The sequence below is a fragment of the Cataglyphis hispanica genome, chromosome 10 (assembly GCF_021464435.1).
Source record: "Cataglyphis hispanica isolate Lineage 1 chromosome 10, ULB_Chis1_1.0, whole genome shotgun sequence".
In the NCBI taxonomy this organism is placed as follows: Eukaryota; Metazoa; Arthropoda; class Insecta; order Hymenoptera; family Formicidae; genus Cataglyphis; species Cataglyphis hispanica.
The window spans coordinates 5136743-5160983 of NC_065963.1; the positions used below are offsets into that span (position 1 = coordinate 5136743).

General features: G+C 31.5%; 3 protein-coding genes across 5 annotated transcripts in view; 1 reads left to right on the plus strand and 2 right to left on the minus strand.

Moving 5' to 3' along the window:
- Nucleotides 1-7948, plus strand: LOC126852515 (cell division cycle and apoptosis regulator protein 1-like). Of its 2 annotated transcripts, none has more exons than XM_050597381.1 (15): nt 1-193; nt 763-890; nt 989-1260; nt 1344-1595; nt 1955-2221; nt 2298-2523; nt 2722-2999; nt 3812-4067; nt 5093-5158; nt 5239-5439; nt 5564-5743; nt 5818-6168; nt 6365-6734; nt 6819-7162; nt 7234-7948. In XM_050597381.1, the coding sequence occupies exons 1-15, from the start codon at nt 136-138 to the stop codon at nt 7519-7521; spliced, it is 3537 nt and encodes a 1178-aa protein (XP_050453338.1). In that variant the 5' UTR covers nt 1-135; the 3' UTR covers nt 7522-7948. The 2 variants fall into 2 exon arrangements, with proteins under 2 accessions (XP_050453338.1, XP_050453339.1); XM_050597382.1 differs by having other exon boundaries at nt 1958-2221.
- A 1850-nt stretch (nt 7949-9798) lies between these two features.
- LOC126852537 (transducin beta-like protein 2) overlaps nt 9799-24241 on the minus strand; it is a 35951-nt gene continuing 21508 nt past the window's right edge. For both annotated transcript variants that reach the window (XM_050597443.1, XM_050597442.1), the window contains 5 exons: nt 11178-11401; nt 10785-10971; nt 10506-10691; nt 10253-10435; nt 9799-10180 (listed from right to left, as the gene is read on the minus strand). In XM_050597443.1, the coding sequence (XP_050453400.1) occupies nt 9954-10180; nt 10253-10435; nt 10506-10691; nt 10785-10971; nt 11178-11401 (1007 nt within the window). In that variant the 3' untranslated portion in view covers nt 9799-9953. The remainder of the gene's footprint in view (nt 10181-10252; nt 10436-10505; nt 10692-10784; nt 10972-11177; nt 11402-24241) is intronic.
- LOC126852539 (mRNA-capping enzyme) lies at nt 11658-14501 on the minus strand. Its single transcript, XM_050597445.1, has 3 exons — nt 13215-14501; nt 13012-13147; nt 11658-12894 (listed from the first exon to the last, which is right to left on the minus strand). Exons 1-3 carry the CDS (start codon nt 14126-14128, stop codon nt 12166-12168), a joined length of 1779 nt encoding a protein of 592 aa, XP_050453402.1. The 5' UTR covers nt 14129-14501; the 3' UTR covers nt 11658-12165.

Here is a 24241-nt window from a genome sequence, read left to right on the forward strand (position 1 = left end):
TGCATGTGAAAACATGGCGCCCGAATGAAGGACGCTGAACGCGAGTGCCTGCCAGATTTGCCGTCACGTTTGTACACACACACGCATATATTCTTACAGAGGTGTCTCGACAAATCGGCCTGATCCTTCGGCATAATGAGCAATCTGTCACCCTTCGGCGGCGGCAAGAACCCACCGTGGGTCCGCAATGCAGGTGAGTCCGCGTAACGCTTGCTTTCTTTCCGAAACGAGAACGGGATCACCTTGGATCACATCGTTCCGTGTGCAATATGACCGCGACGATGTCGTTAAATTCCTTTCCGCTGCCGATTTACGCGAGTTGACGGATCACCTGCGATCTATTGTGCAAACGCGCTATGTTGTTGACGACGTTTTGTTCGAAAATCGTGCGAGAATCCCTCTCGATTTTTCAATGACCTCTAAAATTTAACGATCACTGAAACGACGCGATATCTCTAGAGAAACTATTATTTACTTCTTTTATCTCTATTGTTTTTTCTTTTTTTTTTTTCAACGTTTTTGCGTAATATCAATCGTATCTTTCTCGCGAAATTTTTAATTTAAATAAAATGTCTTTTTCAAATATTATATACACTGCCACTGAAAAATCAAATATTGTTTCTTCCTCAGTATCTTTATATAGTGTTTTTGATGTATGATACAATTATTCGATATGATAGAAGAGTATTAAAATTTTGACTGATACTATTTATATCATGATGTTTATAATGATTTTTAATTATTTGTATTTGTGTGCGGAAGGCCAAGGTATACAGAATATCCAGCAGCAAATGTTAGGTCAAGCCATGGGTAGCATCGGAGGGCAGCCAATGGTGCAGTACCAACAGCAAACTCAACAAGTATACCAACAAAGTCTGGGACTACAGCAAGTAAATATCAAGAATTAATGTTTCCTTGTAGTTGATATATAAATGAATTGTCTTTAATGAGGTAAATATAAATGATTCTATGTTTGCTTTATGTATAGCCCAGTATCACTATGGCATCAATGGCAACCCTTGGCTCAAATTTGCCATCGGGTATAGCGGGACAGTTATATCCACAAGTCGCTACAGTCTCTTATCCAACACCACGAGCATTAAACACAAATGCTTTTCAGCCTTCTGTAACAGGTGTACCGCAGCAGGTACAACAGAATGTACCTTCGTCATCTACAAAGCAAAGAGTTTTCACAGGCACTGTTACCAAAGTACATGATAATTTTGGCTTTGTAGATGAAGATGTATTTTTCCAAACTAGGTAAGCCCAGTAGATCAAAGAACAATCTATTTTTTCATACTTTTACTTTTATAAGTATTAATTAATCCAGCTTTTTCTTTCAGTGCATGCGTGAAGGGATCTAATCCTGTAGTAGGAGATCGTGTGCTCGTAGAGGCATCATACAATCCTTCTATGCCATTCAAATGGAATGCCACTAGAATACAAGTGCTCCCTATGAGTAACAATAGCAACAATGCAAATACTCAACAAACTAACCAATCAAACCGTCAACAACAACAGCAACAACAACAGCCAAATAGGACATCAAGCACTTATAATGCTGTACCGCCTCCTACTGAAAATCCCAATAATAGGTAAACTGATTATTATTATTGTCTTTATTATCTTTGGCATTATATAATTTATATTTACATTTTAATGACATGAATATAATATTACTAAAAACTAATATTTTTATTATTACGTGATTTTTAGTTATCCAAATCTTAATTATTAGAATCAGTTAATATAATTCACATAATACTATATTAAGGTCCAATAATTCATATTTGCCATAAGTTTATGAATCTATTTACTAGTATTCAAATCTCATGTATTTGAAATAATATTCAAGTTTTAACAAACATTTCAAATATCTGGTTCAGATTTTATAATATGTAAAATTACTTTGATGTAAGATGCAATATTTTATTGATGAAGCCTTGTATTGCAGTAGGTTTACAACAAGTACAACAAATTCCAATGCTACCAGCAATCGTAACAAAGTTGGTAGAGTAAGAGAAAGATCTCCACGCGAGCGGAGAAACGATGACGAAGAAATAGAACGGAAGAGACGTCGAGAAGAGAGAATAAGAGAACGCGAGAAAAAAGAGGACCGAAGTCCATCAAGAACTAGAAGAAGCAAATCGCCCAGACCTCGTCGGCGTACGAGAGTTGTACCGCGTTATATGGTACAAATACCGAAAATCGCACTTGATCTGTAAGTGTAATTTATTATTTATTTTATGGCGGACGTGTATCCATTAGTAGAGTTTTATTACTGCTTATTATCACAGGCCTGAAGCAGATGTTCTTGAGATAAGAAGACGCTATCAAAATATGTATATTCCTAGCGACTTCTTTTCAACTAACTTCAGATGGGTCGATGCCTTTCCACCACATATGCCATTTACCCTTAATAAACCATGTTCCTTTCATGTTACGCATAAAGACGTTGATCCGTGTAATGAAAATACATCAGTACTAGAACCCTCGGATGCTGATTATCTATTCTCTGCAAAGGTCTGTCAAGAAGTTGTGTTGCGATTATCATTATAGGACAAGAAACGGGCGATTTCAAATTTCGAATCTATGCATCGATATTTGTAGCGTGATAGGGATTGGGATATACATACATACATACATACATATATATATATATACATGCATGCACATGTCGAAATAATTTTGCATACTGAATATTTTTTAATTGCTTTTTAGGTCATGCTCATTTCTATGCCTGCCATGGAAGAGATATACAAAAGATGTTGTGGCGTTTCTGAAGATAGGGATCCAGATCGCGATTACGTTCATCCTACACGCCTTATAAATTTCTTAGTAGGTTTACGGGGCAAAAATGAGACAATGGCCATAGGTGGACCATGGAGTCCCTCATTAGATGGGCCTAATCCTGAAAAAGATCCGTCTGTATTAATTAGGACGGCCGTGAGGACCTGTAAAGCGCTTACCGGCATAGATTTGTCCAGCTGCACTCAGTGGTACGCTTTTTCAAGTAGCAATATTTTTTGTTGTATAATACTTTTGATGTATAATACTCTGGAGCACTTTTACAGAACTGCTTCTTTAAAGTCCCGATTCGTTAGAATCAGTTAGAATCAGGCTTCAAAAGAAGTCGCTAGGAACAGAGAACAATGTAATCTCATTAAATTTTTTTTCTTGTGCACATATTGCACATTCATTTCAACAATATTATTTTGCAAACAAATAGAAGGTCACAATTGTGGAACTCTTTACATTAAAAAAAATCTCATCTTTTTTTCTTTTTTATTATTTAGGTTACATTTCTAAACTTTTTATATGATGTAAAAACAAATTATTTAAAAAAAAATCAGGGTAAGACACTATAGCGTTAAGGTGTATATCCATGATAAATGTATTATTCACTATTTCGATAGAGAGAAACTCTTAATATCAGTTCTTTGACTTGATAAGCTAAGATTATAGCTTGATCTCTCTGCGATGGAGGTATGTATTTGTTCTCTAAATACGAGCGACCAATGGAGTTTGCTGCACTGGATCCCGGTTTCAAGCACACCCTCCCATCGACGATATATGAGCAGTCGCGGCAGACAAATCATCACTATTGTTCTATTATTGTTATTATAATAATTGTGACCCATTAAGTTGTGCTTTCTCTCTCTCAAATGGTCTCTACGTTGTGCGCTGCACGTGGCTTTGTATGCAGTGCGTGGGCTTTACAAACAAGCGAACGAACACTTAGCATATAAGGCAACGCTAAGCGCCATTAACCTGAGTTGACGTTTGGGTATTGTTTTTCCTTGCGGCACAGGTACCGCTTCCTGGAACTCTACTACAGACGCGCAGAAACGACCCACAAGTCCGGGCGAGTGGTACCCTCTCGCGTTGAAACCGTCATACTATTTCTCCCAGATGTTTGGAGCTGTGTACCTACCAGATTGGAATGGGACGGGCTACAACTCAACTATAAGAAACAACTGGAACGAAAGTTGCTGCGTGCCTCTTCTAACACCGACGATTTGGATGCTGCCAATGAGACCGATGAGGCTGCCGTCGCTGATCAAAAGGCACTGCCAACATCATGCCATATTTTTATACCTTTTTATATTTATATATATATATATATATATATATATATTCGTGCCACCGTTTCTTCCCATTACTAAACTGGATTTTCAATAGGCTATACTTGTTCATCGATCCTATAAGTAGATCAATCTATCTTACAGGCACTATTTCTCGCCATCGTTTTTTTTTTTTTTTTTTTTTCCCCTCTCTTTTTTATGCAGTGGATTGCATTTGCTGTCAGTTAAAAAAAAAATTATAATTTGGGTATGTTGGGTTATAATGCACAGATATGTTATATTGTGACAGTAGTTTTAAAAATCAAATATATTCTTAGTGAATGATTAGATTCCGAGCTTTTTGAATAAATGTTTATAGATTTGGCTTCTTCCATAAAATAAATATTTTATTTTATGGAATAAGTATCATTTATATTAAAAAAAAAATTTAAAGCTTCATGTATAACTCTTAATAAGGCAAAGTTTAAGTATACACATCTAACTTGTATTAAGATCGCTATTTTATTCTATATATAAATTAACGAGAAATACTCAATGCAAACGCTTTTAAATATCGGAGAGGATCGACGGATAATGTATCGCTCCCTTAGCCAATGGCAGTCACATTGCATTAACAAGAGAAGCAAGCAAGCCTAGCTCGGAGAAGAGCGCAGCTGAGCCATTCCCTTTCCTGAAACCTTCACCAACATTGAGAAAATCTCATTCAAAAGTTTTCATTTAATCATCGTTATATACTACAACCTTATTGATATTATCCATAACACACAGACACCAGAGCCAGGACACTATGAGATTCTAGCAGTTATTGAGTCATACTTGACGGTCATCGTGAATGAAGATATGTTTATATCGTTACAATGCGAGAGAGAGTGTTGAAAAAAGTAGAGAGTGATGAAAGAATGAAGAGGGAGTGGTTTCGTTTCGTTATAGGGGCTGCTTCTGTTTTGTAGTTTTCTCTCTGGGCTTTTTATTTCTGCTTTTTACTAATGTGAACTTTCTTCTTTCAGGATGATTCTATGCCTGAGAAGAAAGATCCTACGCACTATTCTGAGCTAGATCCAAAATCTATGAACGTTAGTATTTAAATGTATTTAATAAAACTTTTATTTCTATTATCTTTTAAAATTAAGATTTAATGTGTTATCCAATATAGGTAAACGAATTGCGTCAAGAACTAGCAGCTCGTAATTTAAGCTCGAAAGGCTTGAAGTCACAATTGCTAGCAAGACTTTTGAAGGCTGTAAAATCGGAACAGGCCAAAGAAGAAGGTCGGCAAGATGAAGATGATAATGAAGAGGATGTTTCGCCGCCATCGAAGGAAGAGGACGATAAAAAATTTAGAGATAGCAAAGATGTAAATAAGATATATTTTACAGAATTATAAATATTTCTTGCATGTATATATGCGGATATTTTGTATTAAATTATATTTTTAAAATATTTTAAGTATTAAAGATGTTTAATCTTTATTTATTTAGCATGATGAAGATAAGAGAAAACTATACGAACGAGAACGTGCCGTACTCGAAAAGAGGTATACTTTGCCTGATTCATCACATATTATTGTTCACCCCTCTAGAATGGCCAAGAGTGGAAAATTTGACTGCACAGTTATGTCTTTGAGCGTATTATTAGACTATAGGCCGGAAGATACCAAGGTTTTTTTTCTGTTTTAACATTATTTTTGTTTATTTAAAAAAAAAAAATTTATACATTAATCTTTTACATACAGGAGCATTCTTTTGAAGTATCTCTATTTGCTGAACTGTTCAATGAAATGTTGATGCGAGATTTCGGCTTCCGCATCTATCGTGCATTGTCCAGCCTCCCTGAAAAAATTAAGGAGAAGGACGAAGATAAAAAGAAAGATAAGAAGGATGATAAGAGAGATGACAAGAAAGACGACAAGAGGAAGGAAGATGAGAAAAAATCTAGTAAGAAAGATGAAAAACGGGATGATAAGAAGAGAGAAGAAGCCAAAGATAAGAAGGATGACAAAGATGCAAAAAGTAAAATGGATGAAAAAGACAAAGAAAAGGATAAAAATGACGATGAAGAGGAAGATGAAGAAGATGAGACTGATGTAAAAATTTATTTTTTATATATTTTATTATTTATTTTACATTACTCGTATAAAAATATTATCTTTAAGTTGAATATTATCTTAAGCTGAAGAACTTTATAATTGTATAAATGAATAACATTTATAGAATGTATAATCTACATAAATATTAGGTTATATATATATATATAATGACATTATGTAATCACTTATACAGGATGACGATTCTGTGAAAGATGGTAGAAGGGACAGAGACAAAGATGGAAAGAAACGGAAAACAAAACTGTATACATATGATCCTTACCTTTTGCTATCATTTGTATATTTCGATCAGACACATTGCGGATATATATTTGATAAGGACATAGAAGAACTTATTTATACTCTGGGATTGAATTTATCAAGAGCTCAAGTGCGAAAACTAGTGCAAAAGGTTGTTACGAGAGATTCTTTGCATTATCGCAAATTGACAGATAAATCAAAAGAAGATGATTTAAAGGATGAAAAGAAAGATGATAAAGAAAACGATAGAGGTGACTCAACTAAAGCAGAAAATGAGGAAGATATATTGCGTTCACTTGCTCTTGGTAATACATCTTCTTAACACAAAAATATATTATTTAATAGTATAATATGTTTATTAATATTAATTATTTCATATACATTTGTAGGAAATAAAAAATTATTACCAGTATTTGTGGGAAGTGGACCGCCTTCGAAAAGGGCGCGAAGAGAAGATAGCCTTTTAGAAAAAGGCGATGAAGAAATTATTCCAGAAGGTATTGTTTTGTACAAAGGCTCCTTATTGGATGTAGAAAAACTCGTTGGTCAATTGAAAAGATCTGAGAAAGCGCGTTTAGACACTGAAGATCGTATGATGGAAATTCAGCATGAACTAACTGTAGTCAATGAAAAATCCATAAAACAAACTAATAATATTAAAAGTCTTTCGGAAGATCTAAAAATGTACAAAGATAAATTGCGAAGCACAGAAGAAAAGCTCAAGAAGGTTTCTGTGAGTATTTTTTGTTGTGCTTCCAATAAAAAAAAACGGAATTACAATATTAATATTTTTTATATTTACAGACTGATTGCCATACTTATCTAACTGCAGTAAAAAATATTTATCATATAGCAGCAAAAATGATGCAGAGTGATACAAGAAAAGTAGAGGTAGTAGAAATTCAAGATGAAAAGATTGGCAGTGAAATAAATGGTTCAGAAACGGAAAATAAATTTAAAACTGATACAAGGTGGGGAGATAATAAGGTGCAAGTGAAGAAGGAACCCATGGATATAGACAAAGACAAGAAATCTGACAATAAAACTTCTGTCAAAAAGGAGATTACTGAAATGGACAAGGAGAAGAAATAAAAATTGCATCTATTTATTATAATACGCACTGATATGGATAAAGGTTTGATTTTACTTTACTTTCACATGCGCGTGCATATACACATGACATGTAAAAAAGAAAAACGCAAAGTGGATGAGGGATTAACAAAAAATTTACTCTGTATGAAACTGTGTGATCAAGACCATATTTTGTAACTTTTTCACTCAATGATAATGTGTGATGGCATCTTTAATTAGTATAATAGAGAAGCACTAAAATCATGCATAGTAATTTGTATCATTGTTAAAATGTTTTTCATTTTCCACATGACTTTGAATATTTTGCATAAATTGATAAATATATACAAAATTGAGTTTTGAAATATGATCTGCCATTAAGTGCCAGATATTGATTATATATGTATATGTGTATATATATATATATATATATATATATATATATATATATATATATACATTATATATATTTTATATATATATTATATATATATATTATATATATATTATATATATATATATATATATAAATCAGTAACATTATTATAGTTTCAATATGTTGACAAATGTATAATTAGCCTATCCATATAAATCGCGTGAGAATTTTTATTATTTACAGTAATGCAAAAAACGATAGGTATTGCATTTCCATTGTTATTACGTGAATACAAAGTAATTTTTGAAACAAAATTCTTATGTATATTTTAGAACTGTTTTGCATAGTTTAAAATACAGCTACAGTTTAAACTTATAAGTTATATATAATTAATATCATATTGTTTACATTATATTTTTGTTATCTCATGGATTTCTCATAATTCTTTAAACGAAATATATTTTTCAATGAAAAAATATATCACAAGTCGAATTTCTTTAAAACTAATCTTGTATAATGTATAATTTAGCGCAATAAACATGTAATGCAATAAATGTGAAACCAATGATAAAGTTACACCAATATTTGATTTCAAGGATATCTATTTTTGTATTTGTTGAATTTTGCAGGATTCTATTTTATTTTATTGCTGCTGATTTTGCTTGCAGTGTAGACAGCATTCATTATACATATTTAAAAAAACATAATATCATGATATATCATTGTCCAAAAGCAACAAAACTTTCCATTAAAAATAACGACACAATACATTCAATACATTTTTTACTAAGCAGCAAAAATTATTCTTTTCATAGTAATTTCTTTTTTAATAAATAAGAAAGTATGTACAGTTTTAAAATAATTCGAATCTATAAAATATTTCTTTTGATAGAGTCAATAATTTAATAAAAATGTGACAAAACCATACAAGATATCCTTTAAGTTAGACATTATGTGTATTTTCACCGAATGTGTCAGACACTTTTGTCAAAAAATTATACAAAAACGTGTTCTCGAACGTGAGCGATCATGCGTAATCGCACGTTCTATTGCCCAAGTTTATAGTTTGCAAATTATGATGCCAAGGATACCATTTTGTACATAGTTACCTATATTATATAGAAAAACTTTTTGTAGTTTGTTAGAAGAAGTCACATTTTTATCGAAAAAAAGGCATGACATGAGATTATAGAAATGCGTGAACAATTCCGATTCTGTGTATTTCATTATTATACGAATGAAATGAAAACTATAATTATCTTTTTGGGCACAGCTGGTAGTCAAAAATGTAAGAGTAACAATAAATATTGTTTCAACAGTAATATCTGTAATGTGATAATTTATGTGTGTAATGTGTATCCATTATTACGACTTCAAATTAATTTCAAACAAGTGTGTTTTAAAATTGTACTTATTCAAATTATTTTTTAAATTTATTGTTCAAAAGTTAATAGATATTTATAGCTTTTGCAGTTAATTTAAACTCTGATATATTATACTAGATTATACTAGAAATGGAATCTGTAAATATAAAAAATTAGAAAAGAGAGAATTTGTTAATTGCATTTTATTCATAATATATAAAAGAATATATTGAAATCTCTCTTTGTTTTGCTCTTTACATAAAAAATCTTTTTAGAAGTTACATACAATTTTATTGTATTTATTTTATTGTATTCGTTATTGTTTCACATTGTACTAACAACGAGATTGAATTTTGAGCAATGCATGGTATGTAGATTGGAACGGAGCAGAAATAGAATAAATTTATTCTCAATATCGATTATAGCTTTTCAAAATTTACTTAAGTGTTAAAAAAATTTTTTATATAATTTCAAACTTTTCTTATAAATTTATGTAAATTTTGAAAGTCTGTAGATGTCATTAAGAATTGAACAGATTTAGAATCATACATTTATGCATTTGTGAAAATTATTTTTATTTGCAGAAAATAGACAAATATTCATGTACCAATATTTATATGATATAGAAAGCATTAAATTTTTGAAGAATATAATGTTATTTTATCTTTAATCAATTTTGGCATCTCATATAAAACGAGAATAAGAAGTTAATGTCATTCTGGACATTTCTCTCCCATTTTTTCGAGCAATTCTTTATTATCGCGAATCATCTTTTCAAGGCGTTCCTTTGTTGCCTGGGTCTGTCTCTGTTCCAATTTGCGCTTAGCAGATTCTATCGTAGTTCGACATCCAGTGATGTTGCGAAAAATCTTGATGTGTTTATCACCAGCAACTAATATGTATTCTCCCATAGCATCGAAAGCCAAACATGTTATAGGCTCTATAAGAATAATAAAAATTTATCGAGTTCTAAATAAACATCATATATGAAATTCGATAATTGTATAATTACCGACAAAGATGTCTTGTATAATGGTATCCAGAACACCGGTAATGGTAGAATAAAAAGATATAGACGATCCATGTGCGATCACCAGGACCTCCGCATTCGGTGATAAAGCCAGACTTGCCGGAGTTGTATTATCCCAGGTTCCAGTCATCAAAAGATGCGGATCTTCTCCTTTCTCGAATTCGACTGAAAAGAGAATTTTCTTGTACTTATTGTTTGAATTCTGTAGTTTCACATAAATAATACTGTACGTTACTTTTTATGTCATAGAAACGATATGTTCCATCCTTGGACACGGTAGCCATACGACTAGTGTCAGCGCTAAAAGCAAAGTCGTGAACCCCAGACGTGTGCCCGGCGAGATCGAACGCTTTCATTACCTGTTTAAACTCTCCGGATTTGTTGAACACCACTTCCCACACGTTCACTTCCGGTGTAAAACCTTGCAATATACGATTTTATTAATATAACTTTATATTTCTCAGTTTATATATATAATTAACGATGTTCTTCAGAAAAAATCGCATATCTTTACCAGAGGCAGCAACGAATCGACCACAAGGTGATATACGCGCACGATGAGTAGATCCCAGATGCATCTCCACAGTTGCCAGCGGTTGTCCTTTCAAATCCCATATAATAAGATCGTTTGCAGTACTGCACGTGATGATATACTTCCCAGTGGACGCGATATCCATTCCGACAACATCTTCGGTGTGACGCTAAGGATAAAAAAGATTGATATAGCGCATACATAATCTTACAAAATAACGGATTTACATAGTAATTAAGTTTTTAGTAGTTAAATTGAGCAGTATATGATACATTTATATTTATTCTCATTATTTTACTATTAAAATAAAAAAGAACTTTAGCAGAAATATAACATAATGAAAAGATATTTTAAACAAGTAATATTATAATATACCCGCGGAAATTCCAGCGCTTTGGTCGCAGATGCTAAATAACCATCAGATTTCTTTGCGATTTTGTACACCTCAATGGTATTAGCCATGGCTTTGTGAATAATGAATGCCTTTCCATCCGGGGACCAGCGTAACAAGGTTGCATGATCAAATTCTATGTTAACGCGCAAAGATTTACGATTTTTCGATGTGAAATCCTTCGTGTACCACAGTAGCACAGTGCGATCTGCAATGAATACAAAACATAGAATAAGTCTTTAATAAGAAATTTTTAAAATTACATTATCTGTGTGTGATCACTATAAGTGTAATGCTATATTTATCTATATCTATAGAATCTTTCAACTCATCGTCACAAATAAAAATATATTCAGTGTATCTTATTATGCTACTATAATTTTAATATATATTCTACTATAATAATTGATTAAACAATGAAGGATAAAAAGATGTATACAGGATAAATAATTATAAAGCACAAATATTGCAAAGCTGTTTTTATTCAACAATATTGATCATTTTAATTTATCAGAATATTACATTGTAAAGTTGTATCTTCAATCAAACTGAAATATTCTGATAAAAAGATAATATTAAAAGAAATACAGAATCATATATATATAAAATCATAAATTAGATATCGGGATCTAGTAAGCGCGTTCCATTACTCTTGCAAATTATTTTTTATTTTCATTCCCTATTTTTTTGGACAAAGAAAATATATGCAAACTGTTATCTTCATTCGATGTATACTAACATTCTTGAAAAAAATTATTTCAACTTGATCATATCCAAAATATATAACTTGAAATTAAAAATCAAGTCGAAATACCTTAAAAATTCAAATACCTATATCTTAAATAAATATAGATCACTATCATGATTTTGACCAAATAAACAATATTTTAAGACATTAAAGTTACGCGATACTTATACAATTAAAATCTCATTACATAAATACAAGTGAAGAGTCTTATAAAATATCTAAAATTATCTAGGTCTTTTGTTTGGCGGTGGCATAAGATCCGAATCATCCTGTACAAATCTGTATTTCTCGATAAATTCCAAAAGTCGCTCTTTTGTAACGGGCTTGTTAATACTTTTGTATACAGAATCGGCGGTACTATGTGAATTAGGAAATGATTTGTCAATTCGTTGACGCATGAAGATCCATTGACCACTGTCAAATTTACATTCAATAATCGCATTGTCCAACTCTTTGAGTTGCTTAGTAAGCTTTGGAAGCACGCCATACGGTGTCTTCAATCCACCCACATAAAGATGCCCGACTTTTCGCGGCAATATTCCTACACCCGTTTCCGTAACAATTTTGAGTCGAAAATCGACAGAATTCAATGATAGCGGTTTCCATTTTAAAACCTCCGGCGATACTCCCGTACAATATTTTTCCTTGGCGGGCTGAAATATCAAACCGTCTGGTTCGTGAGAGAGCTGTTTAGCGAATTTCTCGCCCAATAAATCTTTGCTTAACGTTACATCCCAAAAATATTTTACTCGCACTGAGAAGGGTTCTCGTTCCTTCAATAATCGTCCCTCCTTCATAGCTTTCAGCCTACCGGCAATTATTTTATTTTCGATAATGGAATAACGATCGGGATGAAACATTAGTTTACTAACGTCTTGTCCATCATACATAATTACGTCATATACTAAATATCTAGGAATATCCTTGCCCTTGTCTTTATCGATCACCATTTCCTGTAAATAAAATTCAAATTTCTATAAATTAAATGTTTTCTGATGATTCTGTGGAAAATATAGCTTTAATATTTTTTACGATTCTAAAAAATAAATATTAATGAAACTATAACTTACACCATCCATTAGAGTATCTCTCAAACATCTATTTATGTCTCGTACATGAGGAAATTTCAATCCATTTACTTCAAAAACGCTATTATCTCTGTCTATGAAATATACTTCTCCGTCTCCTTGTACTAGCATCATGTACCTAAACAAATCCAATGTATGAGTTTCAATATTTTTTCGTTTTAATAGATATTTAATTTTTCATTAACCTTGTGCCATCTGCCTTCCAGGATACTCTATATGGCTTTGTGTGCAATAACATTAAATTATCAACATCCATGGATACAGGTTGGGAACCGGGAAATCCTGTAGACTTCCAGCCACAAATTTCTTGAACTCGCTTTTGAATTCCTGACAGTCTCATTTTCTCTAAAATAGGTGTAACACCAGGCACACCTGACATAAATACCGGATTCTTATTATTAAATTCACGTCTCCTTTTCTTGCCTTGCCCTTCCTCATAACATGAATTTTCATTTTCTGTGCTCGGTCCCTCATCCGTATCCTCAATGTTCGAATCGTCGCATTCCAAACACCAAGACGGTCTTGGTGGTGGAGGAGGAGCATCCTCTACATCGTCATACCGCCTATACAACTCCTTTATATAATCGTCTTTATAAATTCCAGGAGGTCTCACAGTGGCAAATTCAGCTAACGCAGCATCAACGCTGCTACCATCTATTTCCACTAAGTAACTGATTATGAGAAATCCAGTTCTATTAAAACCATGCGTGCAATGCACACCGATGATCTCCAGTGGATTGTGCGCAATAAAGTTCCTGCATACCTGTACAAAGGTATGGGTTTGCTCCTCCGATGGAGTCTCACCGTGACCTCTGCATTGCAATTTTAAATATTTGCAACCGTAATTATCTATAGTCTTCTTATCGTAAAATCTCGTCGTGTTCGTTAAATCTATCCAAAGACCCATCTTTATTTTTTGGCTCTTCAAATTTGCAAAGAACATATCCACATTGAAGCGACATTCCTCGGGCACTTGGTTATCATAAGCCGAGGACAGTGGTGTCTTGAAGGCTAAAAACTTGCCTTGTATCAGCCTCATCGCTTTGCGCGGACAGTGGAGCCAACGAGGTGGAACAGGTCCTCTACTTTCGTTTGACATTTTCGTTTCGGTCGTTGTATTAAATATGGGAGCATATAAAAGTGCAATGCGACTTGAAGTTCTGCGTTAAACAATTCAGCATTTCACTCGTTTAGCGCCAAGAATGGAAATATGTCACTTTAAAGTCTTACAACCTAACCTACTTCCTCTCCTTTCCAACATCCGTTACTTGCTGGCAAAATGTGTTACTTTCGAATGCACTTTCACTGTGTCCATCGAGAAAATGATAAATGTTTAGAATAATTCGATCTACTCAGATTTTAATAAAAATACTCTTAATTGATGCCTTTTTGCATAAAAACACTGATGGAAATTAAATGGATAAAACATGCGGCAGCACTGTCAACCATGGTGTCTGCCATTGTGTACCTGACGATTTCTTTTTCGATTAATCGACCTGACAAATATCGATTAATCAATTGAAAGAAACGAGAAATATCGAAAAGACGAATTTAGAAAAATTAATAATATGTCTTCTGTTCTGTTGTACATGCATACTCTTTTGTGTCTGAAAAACATAAAAAATTGAAAGATACATAACATTTTTTACACCACAGACTCTTGTCTACTGCCTGGGTACATATATATATATATATATATATATATATATATATATATATATATATATATATATATATATATATATATACAAATTATATGTTTTGAAAAAAAATTATATATTGTATATATATTACACATATATATATATATATATATATATATATATATATACGATATGTTAAATGACAAGAATAAAACAATAATATTTCAATGATAATGTTTCAGTGATAATTCTCTTATTGGAGAATGATCTCTGACAATGAATATATTGAGACGAAGAATGATGCAGAGAAGTCTGAGAACTTCGCGATCATTATATCGTATCCCGGAACAAAGCCATTCAATTTCGCGATAAACGAGACGCATTTATGATCGACATTATAATCATATTCAATTGACATCCAGCCGTTTCGCCTAAAACACAAGCACAAAAATGAAAAGTAAGTCAGAATTCGTTATCAGGGAAATTTTGCTATTATCCCTAAAGAGAAATTCCGATCTTGGATAGTCTAACTTTTATATTCGATTAACGCTGTAGTCAAAAAATCATTTTCATTTGCTTGTTTCTCCAAGTTGCGTGTGCATCAAGATGTTGCGCAACAACAAATTAACCAAATAAAGAAAACTGTCACATAAGAGCCAAGGCGCGAACTTATTAAATTAAATTGTCAAATTTAATTATTAATAAATGTGCATTAAAAATGCATGTTTCGGACCGTTATTCAATCCATCTCCAGCATGGATATAAATATATAAAGATTAGATTGGAATTTGAAAATTTGACATACTTAATATTTGAATTGCAATCAAAATTTAAATTTAAATTAACAATCAAAAAGAACTAGAATTCATTAAGATCCGTGTAAATCGGATAAATATCTGTATAAATAAGTAGACAACACCATTGCTACACATATATCGCCGATGATTCGCTATGGCCGGCATTCATAGTTCGTTTTTATATTTAAAATCGTCTTAAGTGTGATCTTTAGCTATCTTAAGATCCTATTCAACCAATGAAATAGCCTCGTAGCATCTTAAGATTATATTTAAGAGTGTTTTGGATATAAGAAGGGACTTTCTATAAATATCCGCCTATGACTACGTTTATGTCTCACTCCCTGAAGGGTCATCCACCAGATGACCAACCCCTAAGGGTTTAGTAGCATCCGTTCTGGCCAATCACAGTTATTCCTCTGAAGAATGGAATAACTGTGATTGGCCAGAACGAATGCTATTAAACCCTTAGGGGTTGGTCATTCCTTCATATATATATATATATATATATATATATATATACATTCCTTGATATATATATATATATATATATATATATATATATATATATATTTTACATCTTTACATCTTTTACATCTTACATATACTTACATATACATACTTTACATCTAAAAGGATATTTTACGTTTCACAGATATTCCTTGATATATATATATATATATATATATATATATATATATATATATATATCTAGGAATACCTGTGCGAAACGTAAAATATCCTTTTAGATGTAAAGAGTTGAATCTGAAGAGGTAAGAGATTCATCATCGCATTTATCTTAGAGACTTCAGATTTAAAATTTTCTTTTTCATTTCAAGATGTTCAAAACTTTCCCTTTTGTCTACCTTGCAACAATAAGCTCTGTTCAAATATTTTCTATAAATCATAGAAATTTATGACCGTAACCGGTCGTTATTGTGATTACTGTTCTGAGAAAGAAAAAGAAGACTTTATTGTATGTGTATATTTGGTGATACACGTGAAAACACACAAAAAAAACAATTAATAGGATTTTAGTTATTTTTCAAAACAACATAATATTTCTTTTTCGAGAAAAATTTTATGACCAAGCCGGCTCGATGGTCGACCTGGAACTAATCAGAAACTCAGCTCCATAAAGTTTAAAATTTAGAAATTAATTAAATTAATTTAGGATTGTTGTACATTTCTCGAAAAAATTTTAATTTTTTATATTTACTCTGTTTCAAATAAAAGCAATAAAACAAAAACTATAAAATAAAGTGTAAATAAATAAAAAACATAAATATATAAATAAAAGATGTATACATTTATGATATTCAATATTCATAAAAATTTATTTTCTGATTTTGAAGTACAAAAAATTCTTTTTAACCAAAAGTCCTTAGAAAAGATATTTTCATTTTATTAATTGTTGGAATATCGTGTGATATCATATCATATGCGATGAAATTCTGCATAATAGCCACAATATTCATATTTTTACAATATATGCATATTAAATTGCGTCGATTTGAGAATTTTCTTGTCAGACACGATACGCGTCTTCCTGTTTTCGTGGTCTTTCGGGATCTTGTAAAAAGGTGTATAAACATTATCGATTGACGTGAACGTGATTTATCGCTTATCAGTTTCATACATTCTCTAAAATCGGGCCGCTCGTGTCTTTCTTGCGATCGAATCCGGCCGACGATCGTTAAATATTCTGGAGGTAGGACATGGACGGTCGTGGGGTCGATTGAGAAATCTTTTCCGACGGAAGACGTGGCCCCGTCGTTTTTATTTACGGATTGCGACACGCGTGGCACGATGACGACGTGCGCGTCGTGCCGTCATCGTCGCCGTTCCTCTAGCACTTTCTTCTTTGTCATCGCTGTTTTTTCTTTGTGTTTCGCGATCGCGAAACGGAAAACGCATGGACTCTTTCGCAAAATGAACTCGCGAGCACGTTCACGACCGGATATCAAAATATTATCCACAAACGTATTGTTGATAATTTATATCATTGCTAATTCAGCGTTCACATATCGCATTATCATATGATAGTACATAGCAAAATATAGTGATCCTCACAAACATGATCCGAATTATTAAATTAAAATTATATTAAAATTGCTTATTGAAGAAGCGTAGAAAATAATAAACATAATTGTTAATTATGTTTAAAGATCGAACAGAACATTAAATATTTTCTGTCACATGATAGAATTTTGGAATAAGATTTAAAACCACCTATTTATTTAAAATCAAGTTTCATATATGTATATAATTTTCAATTCATATATATATATATATATATATAATTATATATATAATTTTTATAACATAGAGAAATGTTTAAGATCGATTAGAGATTGTTCAAACGGTATGCTTTTGAATGGGCTTTTCAAGTCAGGAGATATAACCTGAATTGTTCTTCTTTTTGCAAGAAACGCACAGAAAAATAAGATTTTTTTAATAGAGTCCACAATAAAATTTTAAATTTAATATTTGCAAATGTATGCGTTATGCACAATGCGTGCTTCCACGTATGCGTATTATTAATTCTTTCGATGATTTTTGATAAGGTCTAACGCTCAACGACAAGGAAATGACGCTCGCGATAGATAAGATTTTCAATATGACAGGTTTGATGAATTAATCCACTCATATTCCTTTCGTCCTTTTGTGCAACAGAAATGCAAAAAAATGTTGACGCGGGCATGATTTGCATTTTTTAATGTCATTGTAATGTAATATAAAACATTATAATATAAAACGTTGATAATGTGTAGATCTGAATATTCAATCACATATAAAATATCAATTAAATAATTAATCACATGAAATAGGACTAATAATACGTGTTGATAGACAATTATTATGTAAAACAATAGAGTAATTTATTTTTACTTTCTATTACCGCGATAAAGTCCATGTAAAAAAAGGATTAAAATATACGCAGAAATTTTCGACAATATAAAAATTTTGAAGAAAATTCTGAAAAAATTTTGATCAGGCTAACAGTAATCTGATATACGCGTTATTGGGACTGGATTCATATACAAACAATGACGAGTAGATTAAAAGGAGGCCAGACATGGCGAAGGAACAATGCGATTTATCTTGCTCTTGCAAGTTCAATGCTGATTACTCATCCCGCCGCACATGCATATCGAACGTCTGTGATGGTTAAGATTATCATCCTCTCACGACACACTTTCTAAATTGTGGCGGAACCACCGCTGCGTTCGTGACCTCCTCGATTCGAAACATGTTTGAGACATGTTTTAAACAAGTAGCGCGACTTATTTGAGGCACAATGAATCGCGAAACAGTAATAATGTCTTTATATTTAAATCTAAATAAAATAAAAAATTTTCTGCTCGAATTTTGAAAAGATTATTTCGCGGAAAAATATATATTCTTTCGTGTTCCGTTTCAATAGATCTTTAACAATCGCCGGAAATTATTTTTTATCATAAGGAACAATCGACTTCGAATTCGTCAATCGGCATTTAATCTCGGCAATATATGTTGTACACGTAAATAAGTCTGTGCTAATCAATTCTAGTGAAACATACTTGGTAAATATTTAAGATAGCCACTCTCCCGCAATCGTTTCCAGCAAAATCGCTGCTATTAAGATACTCGTTATCAATAAAAATGCAAGATCAGAGGAAGATCACGTGAAATGTATCTTTAAATTAACTTGCGATTAGAGAAGCTTGTATTAAAATCATGTATATATATATATATTTACAAATGCAGTGTACATCCACATATAATTAATAAATATATATTAAATATCAGCAATAATACGATGATATGCATAAGATCAAATAACAGAGAGAATATAAAATTAAAATGCTTGCTCGCGTTTGTAGATAGCCAAACAAATATTACGAAACACTATCGCAAAAGCTGTACAAAATTCATCAAATCGTGACTTCGTCCAAATATTTTTTTATTTTTCGACACACACATATGTTTAAATAGAATGATTACGTTTATGACAGTGATTCCTGATTTAGCGTGATAAAATCAATCATTAGTTCCTATACAAAAGAAAAATACTTTGCTCGTATTATAATTAAAAAAACTAAATCGAGATGTGATGACAAAGCCAATAATATAACAATCACATGCTGATTATTATTCACTAATCTTTTATCCACGTGTCTTTTACCACGTACAGCATGCGTATTCTGTTTTCACATGTTTACGACAGCATAATTTACCAATGGGTTAGCTATGGTGTGCTCATTAGGTTACTTAGGCAGCCTAAGTTAGACTTTGGTCTACTGATGGGACAAAGTATGAGAGAGTGAACCATGCAGCGCAATATAACAAAGATCAAAAATCTTCATGCCACGCCGCCTGACAATCGTAATAAATTATGCGTCAACAAGTGAACAAGTTAAATTTAATTGATTAAAAAGTAATTATTTTTTATTCAATTAAAATAAATCATATATTATTTAAATCATTTTAAATCATTTTATTATTTATTTATATACTCTGATGTTTTTCAACGATATACAATAACGCCGATTTTCACTGTTTCTTTATATATTCATTTTTTAAGCGCTGAAGATCCGAAAAAAGGACTGAAACGTTCGCGATTTGTAGCATTGATTTTAAAAATAATTATTTGCGTTCTATATTTGCGCTGGCTTCTAATTGCCATTTTATATCCATTACTATGTTTCCCATTACTATATTTTAAATGATGTATGTTTAAATTAATTTTCTGATTTTAATTTAGCTAAATCTTTTTAAACAGAAAGAGAGGGAGAGAGAGGAAGAGAGAGATAGAAAAGAGAAAGATAAATAATATATAAATAATGACATAAAATTCTATTTTTTTTTTAATTCTAAATATGTGTTAAATAATTTATATTGATATATCATTTTTATATATAATTTTATATATAATTTAAAGAGAGAATAGTTAATTTCAAGTATAGTAAATTTCATCCAGTAAATTCCAACAAACAAACTTCAAGTTTGCTGGATACAAAAATAAATGAAGATTTATTTTAAAGAAATTCGTCATTATTTTTGAAAAAAATAAAAAGATAAATGATGTGAGAAAAGATGACAACTTTAAAGATCCGAGCATTCAAGCCAAGTCTTTAGTTTGTACAATTAAGTAGAAACCTGGCAGCTAAGAAAGCTAGGTGAAGGTTACATGCCATTGATATTTAAGCCTATGATCCTTCAGGGACTAATCGGACAAAGCAGTATCGTTTCCTGTTGATGGCCATATGTTTCAAAAGCGAAAACAGAGAGAAAGAGAGACAGAACGAGAATCTTAAATCTTTTTCTGCTTCCAAAACACGGTTCAGACATGAATAGTTCCACAATGAAAAAATTTATAAAGTAATGACACTATGCATTACATATTAAAACAGAATATAATAAAAAATGAATATAATAAGTTAAAAAATATAAATGCACCCATTTTTTTCATAACATTTACGCAATAAGAAATCAAGCATTCCAGGAATTAATAGAATTAACATTATTAATGATAGAATAAATTTTCATCCGTTATAATATTACGAAATCATTAAAAATTTCACGGTCAGCCAAATCTTTTAAATCAATACTCACACACCCGATAAAGATAAAGAAATGACTTTTGCATATCGTCCGTGAAAACTTCCAGAACTTCATGGTCGATCGTTCACCTCGAGAATCTCCGTATCTCGGAGGCAAATTCAATTGGGTTCAATAACCTAGAGATCGTTCATACGAAGACCGTTAATAACAGGCAGAGGTGGCCGTGAAGGATAAATTTAAAACGCCGACGCGCGCTTTGCGACAATGTCCATGACCTGCATAAAAACTTCCATCTGTCGAGTGATGATGAATATAAATCATTATTAAAAATCAATGATAAATTATCAATCAAAATAAGCCGTTTTTCTTCTTTTTTAATAAGACTGCTTCATAGTGTATCGAAAAAACTTTTCAAAATTCTTACATGTATTTCAAAATATACAAGGTGTCTAATAATAATCGCCCCTCGTAATGTACAAATAAAGTGAATTAAATCAAAATAGGAAAGTCCTCTATCGTTTTGCAATCTTTGCAATAATTGATGAAAAATTAATTTAAAAATATATAATTGATGGGAAATTAATTTAAAAATATTCGAAATATTACAGCATGATAAGAAAGAACGCATTTATATGTAATTGCTAAAATGAGAATCCGTGGCGCACAAAAAAAAAAAAAAACATAAGAAGTAAGAATTAAAACGTAACAATTTCGTCCAAAATTCTTACATTTTCTTTCAGCATTGCAACGTTTCAATATGACATTTTCGAGTGCTGTTAGTTTACTTGTCTTCTTGTGTGGCGGATTCCCTAACTAAGCGTATAAAGGCCTTCAAGGCCCTTTTATGTGATATCTTTATATGCCTTAGAGGCGGATAAGGGTATCACATAAAATACACCTTAGAGGCGTATAAGGATGAGTGAGCGAAGCCTGTTCTTATAGCTTTTTTGCCTGCTTTTAAAAAATCTAGCAATTTATATATAATTCTATTTATTTTTCATTAAAAATATTTTATTAAAATATTCGCAAATTATTTGTAATATTAAGTTATTTACAATAATATTTTTTCATAAATATCACCCATTATTATTTTTTATCATCGAGCCGCGACACACTTTATTTCGTTAAACTGAGTCCTCTCCTATTTTCGATATTCTGTGTAGTGCGTCGTGTAAAAAATTGTACACTTATTTAATTAATCTAACTCACCGAAACTTTATATAATTATTTAAATAAACTTAAGAGTATTTTTAAACCAAAAAAATATTGCAAAATTCGTTGTTAATAATACATACTTACACAAAATTTAAGAGTTTAAGAATTTTAAAACATACTATCCTTGTTTATTCAGTTTAAACAGAGAGACACCATGTATTATTTTGGCGTTTATGTATAATTTTTTTAGTTGTTTAAAATAATTTTAATTCAAATAATAGATTGAAAAATTTTATAAATTTATGATCCGTCGTATCACTTCTTTTCCTGCTTTATCAGTTTTTTTGCCTATTTAGCATTTCCATGCGACTATGCACGTGCTACGTACGCTTGTATAGCGTGCACATTATTGTCCTTTCTAAATATCCCTCTTCCTATTGTTTTGCCACACGTCTAATATCAGTATGAGGTCTCTTCTCGCCGCATGTTTCTTAAGCCTTGTGTTCTCGGACCGAGGTCTTGGATCAAGAAATGTGTAGTTAACTAATTTGCAGCTTTTACGGAAAAGCGGCAATTGACTACACGTTTTTCGAACCGAGATCTTGGACCAAATTCTAGCATCGTAGACACAAGACTCGTGCGGATAGGCACGATCTTTTTTAATTAATTTCTCATTAATTATTCATTAATGTCTCATTAATTATCGCAAAACGGTAAAAGATTTTCCTATTCGATATAACTCGCTATTTGCACATTATGAATAGAACAATTATTATCAAATTTATAATAAAAAAAAGAAAGTTATGTATTATATGATTATATATACAAAACAATCTTTCTCAAAGTGAATTAACGAATAGATATGTAGAGATAATGTAAAATATAGAAGTATTTCGATATTTATATGATCACTCTAGAAATATCCATGATGCCTTGATCTTGCCCACGAAATATACATGAGTCTTAGCTATCTATTTAGGTACGTTCTCGGGAGCAAAATATCTTTTCTAAATCAGCAAAATAACTTTAGTCGCGGCCAAGTTTATTCTCGAGTAGGAATATGTGAACGTGAGGTCAATTGAGGACGTGGATCAAAGACCGGCCATCAAAAATCTGGTTTCTACCGTTAAAAGTTGAAAAAAACTTTCTCGATTAAAAATTAATTTTTTCGATACTGATACACGTTAATATTGCGAGATGTGTTCATGTTCGTGTGTCAAAAAAGACTGTAGATACAAAAAGAAATCTAAAATATTTTAAGACTTTTTTCCTGCATTTCTTATTAATTAATTTTTTTTTATCAAATTATCAAAAAAATTGTAGCAATTTAAAAGAAACCGTTAGTTTTTATTACTGTATTTAAAAGCTAGCCAAGCTAGCCAAGATCCTTTTTTTACTTTCTGTAGCATCTGCAATCAAAAAAGCGTTTAAAGAGAAAAAGAAATTCTGAGAAAGTAACATACATATTCAAGAGATTATTTATATCATCAAATTGCTGTGCAATTTATTTTAGCAAATACAACGCAAATTGATATCAGAATGGCTTAATTGTATCGATTAGTGTAACATTGAATTTTCTAAATGTATTAATATCGTCTGTTTTTTATCGAGTTGTTATTAGCAGTAAAAAGAATCTGACTATTGCTATCCACATAACAGGTTCCTCTACTCTCACCTTTCCTTCACCGTCGTTTTCTCCCTAATAATTATGTAATAATTATGTAATCTTTATACATACATGTCATTTGATGCCATTTTTGTGTAACTAATCATATATATCACAAGATTAATTTTTAGAAGGAAAAAAAATTTTAAGACTACAAGATTTGTTTTTGTTTGTAGGATTGCTTGTGTAATAGAAACACAAAACAAATAGAAAAATGCAAACCTAATTTAATCAATGCAGCGTACTATTTCATTAAGATCAAGATTTTATCATTTTTATCTCAAAAAATTTATCATTATTCTCTCATTATTTTTAATAAATATTTATTATAAATCATATCGATTGTTTTTTGTTAATTCAGACGTAATACTAACGTTTTATTATTAACATTATTTTCGCGATATTGC